The sequence below is a fragment of the Hirundo rustica genome, chromosome 3, assembly GCF_015227805.2.
Source record: "Hirundo rustica isolate bHirRus1 chromosome 3, bHirRus1.pri.v3, whole genome shotgun sequence".
Lineage (NCBI taxonomy): Eukaryota > Metazoa > Chordata > Aves > Passeriformes > Hirundinidae > Hirundo > Hirundo rustica.
Genome location: NC_053452.1, coordinates 89,973,787 through 89,987,473, shown reverse-complemented (window position 1 = coordinate 89,987,473; position 13,687 = coordinate 89,973,787). Strand labels below are relative to the sequence as shown.

General features: G+C 37.7%; 1 protein-coding gene across 1 annotated transcript in view; it reads right to left on the bottom strand.

Annotated features, from left to right (window-relative positions):
• The window catches only part of EYS (eyes shut homolog), a 718,062-nt gene that overhangs the window by 1,939 nt on the left and 702,436 nt on the right, over positions 1-13,687 (bottom strand). Inside the window, 1 exon segment of the mRNA XM_040058168.2 lies at positions 6,498-6,659. Coding sequence (XP_039914102.1) covers positions 6,498-6,659 — 162 coding nt within the window.

Below are 13,687 nucleotides of genomic sequence, written 5' to 3'. Positions count from 1 at the left end.
ACAGCAGAAAAGTCTGCGAATTAAAGTTCTCAAATTTTGTGAGGCTTGCCTGTGCAATTTAACTTTTATATCTTATTTTTAGAAGTAATAGGTATCAGGTTGTTACCAATTAAACTGGTAAATGTGTTTGTTAAATTTAAATGCAAGCTTTCCTAATAGTTACCAGTCCAGTTTACTTAAAGATTCAACATTCTTAAGGGTGGGCCTATCAGTAGAAAGGTGAAATTTGCTTTCATGTGTGTTTAATTTTTGAGAATTTCTAATCCTTGAATTACATTGCCTGTAGTGAAATTGAATGGCTTAATTTACTGGAGGTTTGTGAAAGGTGCTAAAATTATACCTCCTTATTCAAGAGATGTTCAGGTTGCCATTTAGGCAGGATGGAGAGGTTTCAGTTGTATTAGTGGCTGTAGAGCGCATACTTCATGCTTCACCTTCCCTGCTTCAGATATCTGTGGAAATAACAAGAAAAAAGCTCTTCCTTCTTTCAGTGCTGGTGATGGCAGAAGACTTCCTTTTAGCTTGCTACTTCCAGTTGTGATGATCTGGTTTACTTCCCTGCATTTCGTGTTCTTTTTGAGGACCTTGCTTGTTTATTTATTTAATTTTTTCCCCAGAAAATTAGTGTAATTTCCTTCACTTGTGATTTCTCCTGCTTAGTGATGTGGCTTTAAGTGTGCTTGATTTTCCAGTGCATAGTTCGAAGGCACTCATCTTGCTTTGTTTTAGTAATGTACATAACCTGCTTGTCTATTTCTTTTATCAGACCCTCAATCCTAGGGTAAGAAAGGAGCATGAGGAAAAGTTTTTGAACTAGCACATTGGCACCCTTTGATCCCCTCTCCTACCTGGAGACTTGCAGGCTTGCATAAGGACACAAATACTCGTGTTTTGCTGTCTAGGAAGGAGGAAAACGTATGACCAGGGTTGCTGTTGCATCTGGCCTGTAATCAAGACCTCGAGAAACTGGCAGTTCTTCAAGACTTCCTGGCCTGCAGGGGAGGGTTTTGGTGGCTTTGCGCATTTGACAATGATCTGTTTTGGAATCTTATTTAGTCCTATTGCAAGAACAATTCTGTTGTTACTGAATCTGCTGTCTACAGTGTAAAGAGGTTATCGCTGAGTACTCTGTTCTGGCACAATTTTGAAGCCTCACTTCAAATGTGAGTAACTTCTGCTACTTTTGAACAAAAAAAATTACACTTTCCAATTTCACCTCGCCCTGAGGCTCTCGAGGTACTTTCTTACTCCTCTGGTTAGACCCTTTCTTTTCACAGATGACTTGCCATTTTAGTCATTGGCAAGAACAGCCGTGTTGAGGTAAATGTTAGGATCTGAAAGTTGATCCTAGGGTGTGGTCAGGACTTCTCCATGAAGTTTATTGTATCATGGGTTATACTAGGGACACCTGGCTGTCATGTAAAGTGCTGTATGTTCACTGTCCAAGAAACTTCCTCTTAAAGTGAAGGCAAATGATGGCCTTGTCTTTGATCCTTTTCCGTTTAGCAACCAGTAGTATTTTCAACAAGGGATCCCCATCTGCCCTGTGTCTGAGGGCCAGATTGCACAGCTGGAGCCTGTGTAGGCCAATGTCATCATAAGAATTGAATCACAAGTTTAAACAAATGGCATTCTTGCCACTCATTTTCTTTTCTCAGCAGTCTCTGTATAGGAGACCATGAAGCAGGGTGGTTTTTCACTATTTCAGTTTGATCATTGCTCAGACCTGTCTCATTTAACCTGTGGCCAGAGACCTTTCTGAGGAAATTTATTTTTGTTAAGCATGAAGGAGATGACATCCTTAGTTTTTCCAGCACTAGACTGTATAGCTGGTCCCTGGTTTCTTGAAAATGTGATCTACGAACAGAACACACAACTTTGCTTCTGGCTTTTTAGATTAGCATGTCATCTAATATGGCCTATTTATCTCCATCAGTGGTGTCAGAAAAAAAGTAGAGACACATTCCTGAGACAAGCACTCAGAGTTCTTTTGTTATGCATGCAAGTCTTTGCCCAGCCTGTTGGATGTGAGGAACTGTAAGGCAATCTGTGTCAGCAAGGTTGAGTCTTTAGAAGTAGGCTGTTGTAGCTTAGCTGGGCCTTGGAACTGCAGCATGTCAAGACCCTGGGCATTGAAGAATTAACAACATTCAGTTCTGTTCTGATGCACCTTCCTGCCCCTGTCATATTCCCTGTTTCAGTAAAACTGATTTTTTTATAGCCCAAATGCTAAAATACTGTTACCTTCTCAAGGGAAGGGGATTTTGTAGCAGGTGTTGCCTTAAGGGAGGACCTGTTCTGGAGATAAAACAACACTTCTACCTGCAAATCCTAGTTCAGGGTTTTCACCAAGTGACTGAAGATCAGAGTTCCTTTGCCTCAGAGTGGATTATCTCTATTCCATATTAGAAGCCAGAACTCCAAAGCAGTGGTAAGTTTTTATTTGTAACTCTATTTTCATGTTTTTCTTACACGTAGAAGCCTCACCTGCTCCCATATCAGGTGTCAGAATTCCCAGAAAGCTAGTCAGCCCTGTGTCTTGAGCAGTCAGTTCCTAAAACTGGGAGATAATGAAAAGTCTCCTAAAAGTACATCAAACTGCTGCTGTGAGATCTGGATTATCTGTAATAGTATCTTATATTTATGACTTCTTATGAATTCTGTTTGCATCACAAAATTTTTCAGCTTGCTATGACTATGAATTTGTATGTTAAGTCTCTTCAAACAAATTGGTTACAATCTCACAGTCAAATTTTAAATTCTTCCAAATGGTGACAGTACCCTTTCATGTTCAGACATGCAGGTGTGCCTGTATACCCCCATTCTAAGAGGGGATCATGCTCACGCAGTATCAACTCTCCATGTTTGTGTGTTACCATAAGAAACTCATGTACATCATAATTTGCCAAAACTTGCTACAGTTGGAGTGCATTCTAGGAAAATTTCTCTCTCTTTGGAGATGTCCTGTTTAGGCCAGAAGCATTACTGAAGTAAAAAAATGTGATAATATTCAATTCACATGGCTGTGATGGGCAAAGATCTCTGCATTTACTGCCGACACTAACAAATATGCCTAATACAGATGTATTTCCTAGGAGGGCTGAACACAGTGTCAGTGTCTCAGGCTGACACACTATGAGCTGGGAGAGCGTCCTTGATGGTCTTTTAGCATTCCTGTTTCAAGGTCTCTACCCCACAGTGACTTAAGTCTACCCTTGTGCTCTGGTGTGTGTGTGTAAGGCAAGGCTTTTCTTATCTGTTAAAAGAGTACCCGAGGTCTTTCCTACATTCCACTGCAAATTAAGGATTTCCCACTAGTTTGCATGGCCAAATGAGCTTCCACAACGTACTTCTAAGTGACTTTTGTAGTAGTGGATGCAACCTTGTAGTCAGTGGTGTTCACTGTTTTGCCGCTGTTTCCATAGTCGCAGTGATGCAGGGAGCAAGTGTCTCTGAAGGCCCCCTGTGTACTCAAAACTCACTGATTACTTCCTGGAACTACTGAATGTCTAGACTCCTTTAAGCCATATGTTGCTTTGTCTTTTGTCTCATCCTGTGTTACTGAGCAGAAGTCTCTATATTAAGCTGAGGACAGAGGCTTCGATAAGCTCAGTGCTTCAGCAGCTTCTTGTAGCTTATGTGTCCCAGGAGCCCTACACTGTGTTTCCTGGTCACTGAACATCTGCAGTCTTGGTTCCTATAGTTGTTTTGGAGTCCTGAGACAGAACCTCTGGATGTATGTTTGCAGTTTGTGCCTTGGAGGGTTGGTTTTACCTCACCTTTCTGTTCTCTAGCTCAAGCCCAGGATGCCAGTTTCTATCACTGTGGTATTGAGGAACATATCCTCCACTCTCCTTCCACCATTTTTTTCAGAAGTTGTTATTGATCATTGGCACCATCTTTAAATGTGTGTACTGGAGAAGTGATATTTTTAGAGGAACAGAAGCTGGAACCAGCAGATCAAAGTAAGGAGAATTGCCCTTTCTAGAAAGTTCCTGTCATGTTCTTGGGAAAGAACAAAGCTAGAAGAAAATGCTTCAACAGAAGTCTCATGTTCTTTTCTTCACCTACTAAAGGTGTGATTTTATTTTTAATGATGGGAGGATTATTTTGCTGGACACGTCCCTGAAGGAAAAGTCTCAGTGTAGTGTTTATGGGGGTGACAAACCAAGCTGATACATAACTGTGCTACTCGGTATCACTGCTAAATTAGCTGCATAGTCAGCTCATTTGTTTTAAAAAGCCACCATTGCCTAGTGAGGAAGAAAAATCTGATTATTTCCTATTAAAAAGGAATTTTAGAAACAAAATCCTGTGATTTAAGCAATTAATTTATTAAATCTTACATAACTGTCTGGAAGAAGCAGCTTTATTTGAAGTGCTTGCTAAACTAATCCTCAACAGAAAGCTCTATCTCATCTGCTGGCTGCTAAGAATACTTCTAATTCTTTCATCAATCTAATTCTGGCCTGGATTTGACAGGATTATATGAAGGCAAAAATAAAAAGCCAGGCGATTAGTTTTTCCTGAATCTTTCAAAACTTAAGGACAATGAAAGTGGAAATAAGAAATTTGTAAATAAATCCCTCTATATAAAAGGAATTTTATTTTGAAATGGAATTACTATGATTCTAGAAAGTGATTGAAAGAAAACATTCTTTCCTGTGCAAACTAAACACTCAGGAATGACAAGAGAATGAGGGCATGCTCAGACTACACCACTCCTGGCCCAAGTTAAACATACTTAGCACTCTCTTTGACACTTCCAAAAAGGCATTTAATTTTATTATATGCTAGCTGCTTCCATGATTGCTGACTATTTTTTTTGAGAGAGATTCTTTTTTTCTCCTATTTTTCATGGTACATGTAATGCTTTAGTTTCTTCAGGAGAGAACAATTCACCAAGAACCTCAGAACTGTAAAAGATTCATTGTAGAAGACAGAGCTCTTTGCTAATACATGCATTTTTGTTACATATGCTCCATACATTTTTCTTTGACACTTCTTCTCTGTATGGGTTGCAATGAGAATAAGGCAAACAGGAAGTGTTAGCAGTGTATGATGCATTATCAACCTGTTGAAACATCTGTGTACACAGTAAGGTGCTGGTACATTTGGCATATGTGTGTTTCTATGAATTTGAGGCTGAATATGTTTCTTGAAATGTCTTAGAGCTTTAGACTTTGAACAAAGGAATTTAAAAATACATGATCAACAGTTTTTTTGTCATATGAAGTATCATTTTTGCCTAACAAATTACTCAATACAAATGAAAAATTTACTCTAAGATGATGTTACGGATGACACATAATGCTTGTGTTTAAAAATCTGCAGTCTCCATTTAAATGCAATTGAGTATGTTAAAGTAATTACAAAAAATGTTCACCTTACAGACTAAATTTTAGAATGCACTTACACTATCAAAGTATGTTTTCTTGATATTAAGTTTTAGGAATATTAACTTAGTAAAGTTTAAAATACTTCTATAAATATTTTATTTAGATTTATTTGTCACTCTGCATATCTGGGAAATAAAGAACTTGCGTGTTTTACATGCTGCTGCACCAGCACACTTTTCAACATTATATAATAAAAAGCTGCACTTCTGAGAAACCCCATTCACTCTGTTCACTTTCACTTAACTTGTTTGATCAGTTTTTATACTGCTTTGGTTTTGGTCATTTAAAACTGGGCCAGCTCCCCAAAGTGAGAATCTTAATGTAGCTTCTAAAAAGCTGGCCATGGTCACTTTCAGGGGGAAGTGCTTTTCTGAACCATTAAATAAGTTCATTAAGTACTTGCTGGCTTTGGACTATGTAAAACTTTGGTTTGCATGTTTTTTTCTTATGAACTTGATTATTCACAGTTCATATCAACTGTATAATACAGTTCTGTTGTCCCTGGTGTAAGAAAGACATGGAATTATTTGAGCTAGTCCAGAGGAAGGCCGTGATGGTGATAAGAGGACTGGAGAACCTTCCCTACAAAGACAGGCTGAGAAAGTTGGAGCTGTTCGCCCTGGAGAAGAGAAGGCTGTGTGCGGACCTCACAGCAACCTTCCAGTATCTGAAGGGGGTTGCAAGGAAACCAGAGAGGGCCTTTGTCAGGAACTACAGCACAATGAGTAACGGGTACAAATAGAATGAGTGGAAATTTAGGTTAGACGTTAGAAGACATTTTACTGTGAGGGTGGTTAGACACGGGAACAGGTTGCCTGAGGAGGCTGTGGGTGCCCCATGCCTGGTAGTGTTCAAGGCCAGGTTGGATAAGGCCTTGAGCAACCGAGTCTAGTGGAAAGTGTCCTTGCCCAGGGCAGGGAACTTGTGACTAGATGATGTTTAAGGTCCCTTCCAATCCCCTAACATTCTATGATCTGTGATAAAACCCAGCTGCCATGGGCAATGAGTTACAGAGACTGAATTCCTGAATCACCCCAGTCCCTTTCTTTTTCACAAAGTACCTGGCTGTATGACAGCAGCAAGCTGGAATCCCCTTACCTGATTGAGTACCCAAATGCTGAGCAGTGTAGAACAGGATACCATCTGGAGAGAGAGGCTGGAACTGCAGTTTAATATGGGTCTTATACCGGATATAAAAGGGTGTAAATGACATCCATGATGATTCATTATTTCTGAAGGATGCATCACTAATGGAAATATCTGAAAAATACAAGAAGAAATGTCTTTTGAAAGATAATTTTGAGAGGACTGCATTATTATGTAACCAGTTATTTTGTATAGTATTTAAATGCTGTACATAATACTTCCAATTCTTTTCACAGAATAAAAATAACCTAGATACAAAATAAAACTTGGATAAGAGTAAATCAATGCCATTGTCTTCTGTATGCCTTATTTTCCTCAACAATCAAGGCTGCAGTTTTAATTTGTATTACAAATTAAATATGATCTTGTTAGCATTCATTTTCAAATATATGTAAGTGTAAATTTCACATTGTTTAAAAATTGAAATGCAAAATACTGTTGCAGGAGTCAAAATAAACGTTTATTTTCTCACCATAAAGATGATAATCCTAGTGGAGGATTTGTAATGAGCTGCTTTGTGTGTCATAAGAATGTACTTTTTAAATGGGAAGTGTTCATTAATTGTTGCTGAAATTTGTTTTTAGGATAATCATATTGAGATGTTTGATAATTCAAATCATCCTATCTTATAGTGAAAGACAACACTCACATAATTACAGTTAGGATACAGTGTACACTTTGAGCTACATACAACTTAAGCATTCTTTCTTACCTCTTTTCTCAGTTGAACAATCAGTGGTGGATTGTTCATATACCGCTATAAAATCAGGCTGGTTCAAATGCCTTCAGCCAACTGATAAATTATTATACTTTTCTATAATGTTTATGTGACTTGAAACTATTTCCAGTTTTTCCCACTGTAACAACATAGCATATTTAAGATATAATTATCATAGAATCAAAGAATGACAGAATGGGTTGGCTTGGAAGAGGCCTTAAAGATCATTTAGGTCTAACTCCCCTGCTATGGCCAGGGACATCTTCCACTAGATCAGATTGCTCAGGGCTCCATCCCACCTGATCTTGGGCACTTTGAGGGGTGGAGCATCCACAACTTCTCTGGGCAACCTGTTCCAGCATCTCACAAGTCTCAATTTTATTTTTTTTTTTTTTTTTTTTTCCCCTAATAGCTTATCTCAACCTTGAAGCCATTCCTTCTTGTCCAGTAACTACATGCTCTTGTAAATAATCTCTCTAATCATGTTAGTTGTTAGCTAATTCATGATCATGTAGTTCTTAGTTTACTGTATTTGTGGGTTCTCTGGAATTAATCAAGCTACTTAGATGTTCAGTGTGTATTTAGACCTGTGTGTGATAAACTGTTTTTACTATTTAGTTAAACAGCAGTATTAAAGGCCTGAGTTGTAAGTGTTCCCTTCTCACTTCTGCATTTCCCAGCTGAAGCTGTGCTGTTTCCTTTCTAAGAGACCAACATCTTTCCTCATTTTGGTGCTCTCAGTTTCATTGATTTACAGTAACTTGCTCTCAGTCAAATATACCTTCAGGATGTCCTTGAAGTGCATTCTGCAATGCCTTTTGCTATCTTTTCACACTCAAGTTTTTTTTGCACAGAATCTGCTGGTGAACCCACTCGCCACCCAGCTGCACCTTGTACTGCCTATCAGTTATTATGCCAATGGGCCTCTGCTGTTAGGCTGGAATGCAGCCAGCATGCTGCAAGCTCTTGTGATTTGCCTATTTGTCACACCACCTCCCTCAGAATAGGGTTCAATAGGCAGATGCATCACTGCGGAGGATCCAGATCTCCCACCTGTTATCAGCATAACCTGACCTGAGGATACGTCTTGAATGGGCAGTAACTACACAGCTGACCTTTTTATTAATTCCCCCGGTAGATTACAGATAATATTTCTGGGGGAGGCAAATGGATTTCATGGCACAAAATCTCAGTAAGTCTAAAAGTAAGTTTTAATCACTGGAATATCAATTATAACAGATTCATTAAATGCTTGAATGATCAGAATCAGGTTTTGATGAGCTATTGTTCAAGCTATGTACATATTCTCAAATCACTCCCATCCTAAGTATCATAATAGCTGTTATGTATCCTATTAAGGCTAGGCACTGTCTGTAGTGTATATTACATAATGTCAAAAGTATGAAGTTCCTGGCATCCGTACTTAAAAGTTCACAGAAATAAAAGTATCTAGAATAGCAATTACCCTTGATGATACATAGTAATAAAACTTGCTATACAGATTCAGTGCTGCACTTTACATCACTAAAACTTAAAACACTATCAGGTACAAAAACAGAGTAATGCTTATTATTCCATATGGAAATTGTTTTTCAGTAGGTAAGACAAGGCTCTGCTTTAGTAGTTAAAGATACAATCCCTGTACTGATATTGTCATATTAAAAAAAAAAAAAAAAAAAAAAAAAAAAAAAAAAAAAAAAAAAAAAGTACAGAGACATTTATTATTCATGCATCATTTGTAAGTCAGTCTCTTCTCAGCAGATTTTTGCACAGTGAGACTTACATGTGGAGGAACTGTGCCACAGTGGTCAATCTTACATGAAAATATGTTCCTGCTTAAAAGGTCACCTTTGGCAAAGTGTATCATGAGGTATCTGAAAGTCTGTGGAAGATTCAGTTTCACTTTATCAGTGTAGTTAATTCTTTGCTGCTTATGGAGGAAGCCTGGACAATGACTAGTGTGAGAGCAAAATCAGCAGGATTGAAATGCTACATTGCTTGTCATTGGGAGGGATATGAAAGGAAGATTGCTATGATAAGAAAGCCTTGAAGCAGAGAAAGAGAACAAGGATAAAAGGTGATTTTATAGTATCACTCAGACAAAGAATTAAGTCCATGGTTTCATATTACAGATAGAGTATTAAAAAATAAGACCCACAGATTCAGCAACAGATGTCAGAATTCTTTAGTGAGGAGGTATTATCCTGATTTATAGATATCAAATACAATACTCTATTTAATATACTTCATTCTGGAACTTCTAAGATGCAAATATTTTATTTTCATTATCTTTAAACAGTAGACTTATTCCCAACAAATGTATCTTGCAAGTGTCAGAAAGTAACATATGTTGCTGCAATGCAGCAGGAGTAACTATAGGGAGTACTAGAATGACTTATAATTTTCTTGCAAATAGCCTGTAGATCCTGCAAGTACTGATTTTGTGCATGGAAAAAAATCTGACTTGACAGGTGCATGGAACCTATATGTGCACTCATATCCCAAAACAGAATGCATTCACTCTACCACAGTGCACAGAGGTGAGCAGTATGAAATTTCATTTTTTCAAAATTGCTTCTATAGACAGACAAACTTTTAAAGTGAAGAATATGACAATTTAAGCTTTTCAATTTTCTTTTATGGCAGGCATATACAAAACTAACACCTAAGCCTAGAGGCTTAGGTACTCTAATGCTGTTTTCTTGGCAGCAAACTTTATTTTTCACCAAGGATAAGAAAATAAGACGTTCAGCTTAACTTGCACAAGACAACACCTGTGTTACATATGCTTACTCCTGAGAAACTCTTTGCTACAACAGATGAGGTAAATGGATGCCTTTGCTGATTCTATAAACTAAATTGTTAGGACTTTTGCTGTGTAACTATTGCGTTACTCACTAGAATGCTCAGCACCATGGGATACATTGTAACTATAAGTGGCATTTAAACAAATACTACTCTTTTGTACCTGATTAATGGCTCATTTTCTAAACTGAATACTAGTATCTGGTGATGCTACACAGAATTACAGCATGGGTGGAAGAGACCACAGCGGGATCACCTGGTCCAACCTCCCTGCTCAGGCAGGTTCATCCCAGAGCCCATTGCACAGGCTTGTGTCCAGACAGTTCTTGAATATCTCCAGTGATGGAGACTCTGGAGCCTCTCTGGGCAATCTGTTCCAGCTTCCAACAAGAAGGGGAAAGGAAATGTGAGTCACTGCTCAAAGGAATGAAGACCTAATAACAAAAGACAGAAAAAGCCATATCTGGCTCATTTTTTCCCTTGGTAAAGCCTTATCAAACCTCCTCATGCCTGATGGTTGAGCTAGAGCAAGTGAAACATCAGTTCCACGGTGATGAGGCAGGTGCTAAGGTCCAGCCTGCAAATCAGTCTGTGAATCAGGGTCCATATCAAGTGGATATTGATGCTGTGACCATGTAGTTCAGCACAGGATCATAGGGTGTTTAAAGCTGCTCCTGAAACAATGCAAGAGGAAACTCCTGCTGGGGCTCCTCAGCAAAGCTGTCTTTGAGACCAGACACCAGCCCCATCCCTATGGGCTGAGGATCACTCTCAAAGCTTTAAACTCATATTAAGAACTTTTATATAAGAACTAACATTTAGACACTTAAGTCTTGGTGCTTTGCCTTTAAAACCAGTTCCCAGCATTAACTAACTAACTACCTGTCTAATTAACTCTGAACACCTTCATGTAGTAAGTTGGCAAGCACGTTTCCAGCATATGATTCATGCTCATAGAGAAAGACTAAGTAATTTCAGAGTCATCCTGCTAAGCGCTAGTTAGCTGGCTGGGTCTGGTTCTTACTCAGTTGGGTGATTGGAGGGAATGGTAAGTAGATTATTAATTTTTAATTGGGACATCACATCCCATGATGACGTGGCCAACTTGGTGTGGAGAGTATTACCAACTTTTTCATTTTATCATACATGACTTCCACTTGGGTTTATATATGATGTATTTGAGTAGGTAACTCATTTTATTCTACGGGGCATTTCAAATTATGCAGATAAATATTACAAATGCATGTTCCCTTGTGCCTGCCATGGATATTAAGTTTACTGGACTGTTAATGATAAACCTGAAAGCTTAGATTGCTTTTCAGGTAAAATTTAGACATTTTATCCTTATGTGACATGAATTCTCTGGCTACTATTTAAAGATTTTCTCATGTTGCAACAAGTTTTCAAAAAATGTCACTGGAAACTAAGCTTGATGGGATTGGCATGCTTAAATGACTAAAAGACAATAGTGACAATAGTCGCTGTGCATCAATAACAAATAGTCCTTGTGGTTAAACATGGAAACAAAAACTTCCAAATGATGACTATGAAATAGACTCTGCAAGTCTAACTGCATTGTCAGGTGAACCCAACGTATGTGTACATGTATGTGTGCTTGACTGTGTATGTCAGGTGTCTTGTCATGTAAAGAGCTAAATTGTATTGTGAATTAATTTGTCTTACAATACCAGTCAAAATCGGTCAAGCAACATTCTAGACTATGTAGAAAGTAAAAAATATTTATAGTAAAAATTATTTCTAAGTCAAGGGGTTTTATTTCTGTCAATTTATCAGGTATTTTCAAAAACTTGCTATACATTTATATCAGAGTAATGGAATTTGATATCAAAATAATATCTAGGAAATTAAGTTGAGCTGAATAAACATGGCCCAAGGAAGTTGCTTGCCCTTTGTTCATCAGGGAAATGGCTTTATTGCTTGACAAGTATCTCATTAAAACAAGGACAGAACAATGAAAACTCGTTACATTTTCTTTCAGCTCTTCAAGAGTTGTACATTGACAGGCAGTATTTGTAGCTACGGAATTCAGAGATTAATGTACAATTGAAGAAATCTATTTATTAACTTGTTTCTTTGTGAAAAAGGTAGTAGCATTGTTATCATGCCTTGAAGTCAAGAAAAATTATCATAATCGATTTTATGAACATATGTGGCACATACTATTCCTGCTAAAGAAAACTGCTGAATAATTTAAAATTCATAGAAATACTGTGATGAAAACTCTGTTTATTTTCACCACTGTCAAGTGTTCTCCAACAGTGCCATCTATAGAATCTTTCAAATAGTACACTGCTGTCCCCTTAAATGAGACCATTATCAGTCTGTTATCCCAAAATTAACTAATCTGAAATTATAGGTCTTCTTCAGTCCTCTACATAATTATCTGGAAAATAAATATGCTCAGTACCTATAGAAACTCTATCTTATGTGTAAATATATCTCAATGTGTAGTGGAATGTCAGAGGAACTTCTTTGACTTAAAATTTATTTTTGTTCAAGTTTTTCATAGCCTTTGGTGACACTGTTTATGACTTAAATCCATTAAGATAAATGGCAAGGAAAAAAAAAAAAAGGTAAACCATATATGTTTAGATGCTAAAAGAGTGCTTCAGGGAGATGTTGTATGTAGTTTCTGTGTTAATTTTTTTTCTAAACCTCCATTGTTGGCCATTGCTGGAGACAGGATTACTGGTCTCACACAGGCATACAGTTCTTATGAGAGGAATAAGTTGCTAAAATAAAGTTTAGTAGAGACTAGACTATAATTGCAGACTGTAATTATGGATAATGTCTGTAATTTTAATGTTTGCATGCCTTAATAATTACTATTTATGAAAAAATATATTGTGTTTACATGTGTAACAATGTGCTGTATAAATCAGACTACCTGCTGCAAAAGGGTTTTATACTGTTCCATCTTTCTCAGAAAGAATCATTCTCGACATTTGATCTTGGCTACTGTTTCTCACAGTAATAATCACAATGAAACCAACAGGTCTGTTATATACTTGCAGGGTAACTGAAAAGAGCAGGTCCCTAGAGACTTCTCCCTCTTCAGAAACCCTTTGAGAGATCTAATTACAAAGGTATTCATTGGCACAAATGGAATAAGCTGGAATTTGGCGTGCAAAGCTGTGCAGGAGACTCCCCAGACAAATTACTCGAAACTCTTGTTGGTTTTGAATATTGTGTGTTATTGAAATAACTAAATTATTATGCTCCTGTAGGCTGAAGCTTCACTTCTTAATCAGAAGAAAGCAGAATTGTCTGCTGCTTCAGTTGCAAATTTTAAGTCAAATAACCAAAAGATTTCATTAACATCATGTTTTGGTGTCATGGAAAACATAATTACTTTTAAAAAACCTCTAGATAAACTACTTCCCCATATTCCTAATGCTTGTGGGAGCACTAACTAAGAATTAATGTTGGGCCTGATCATGGCAATGTTTGGTTGCCATTTATGCACCTCAGGAGCTGGGCTGGCTTTGCTGTGTTACTGTCACAGCTGTGACCTTTTCAAACCAGTGGAATAGCATGGATGGTGCTTCATCTGTCACAAACAGTCTTGGAAGTTTTTGAACCCAAATGGCAATGTTAA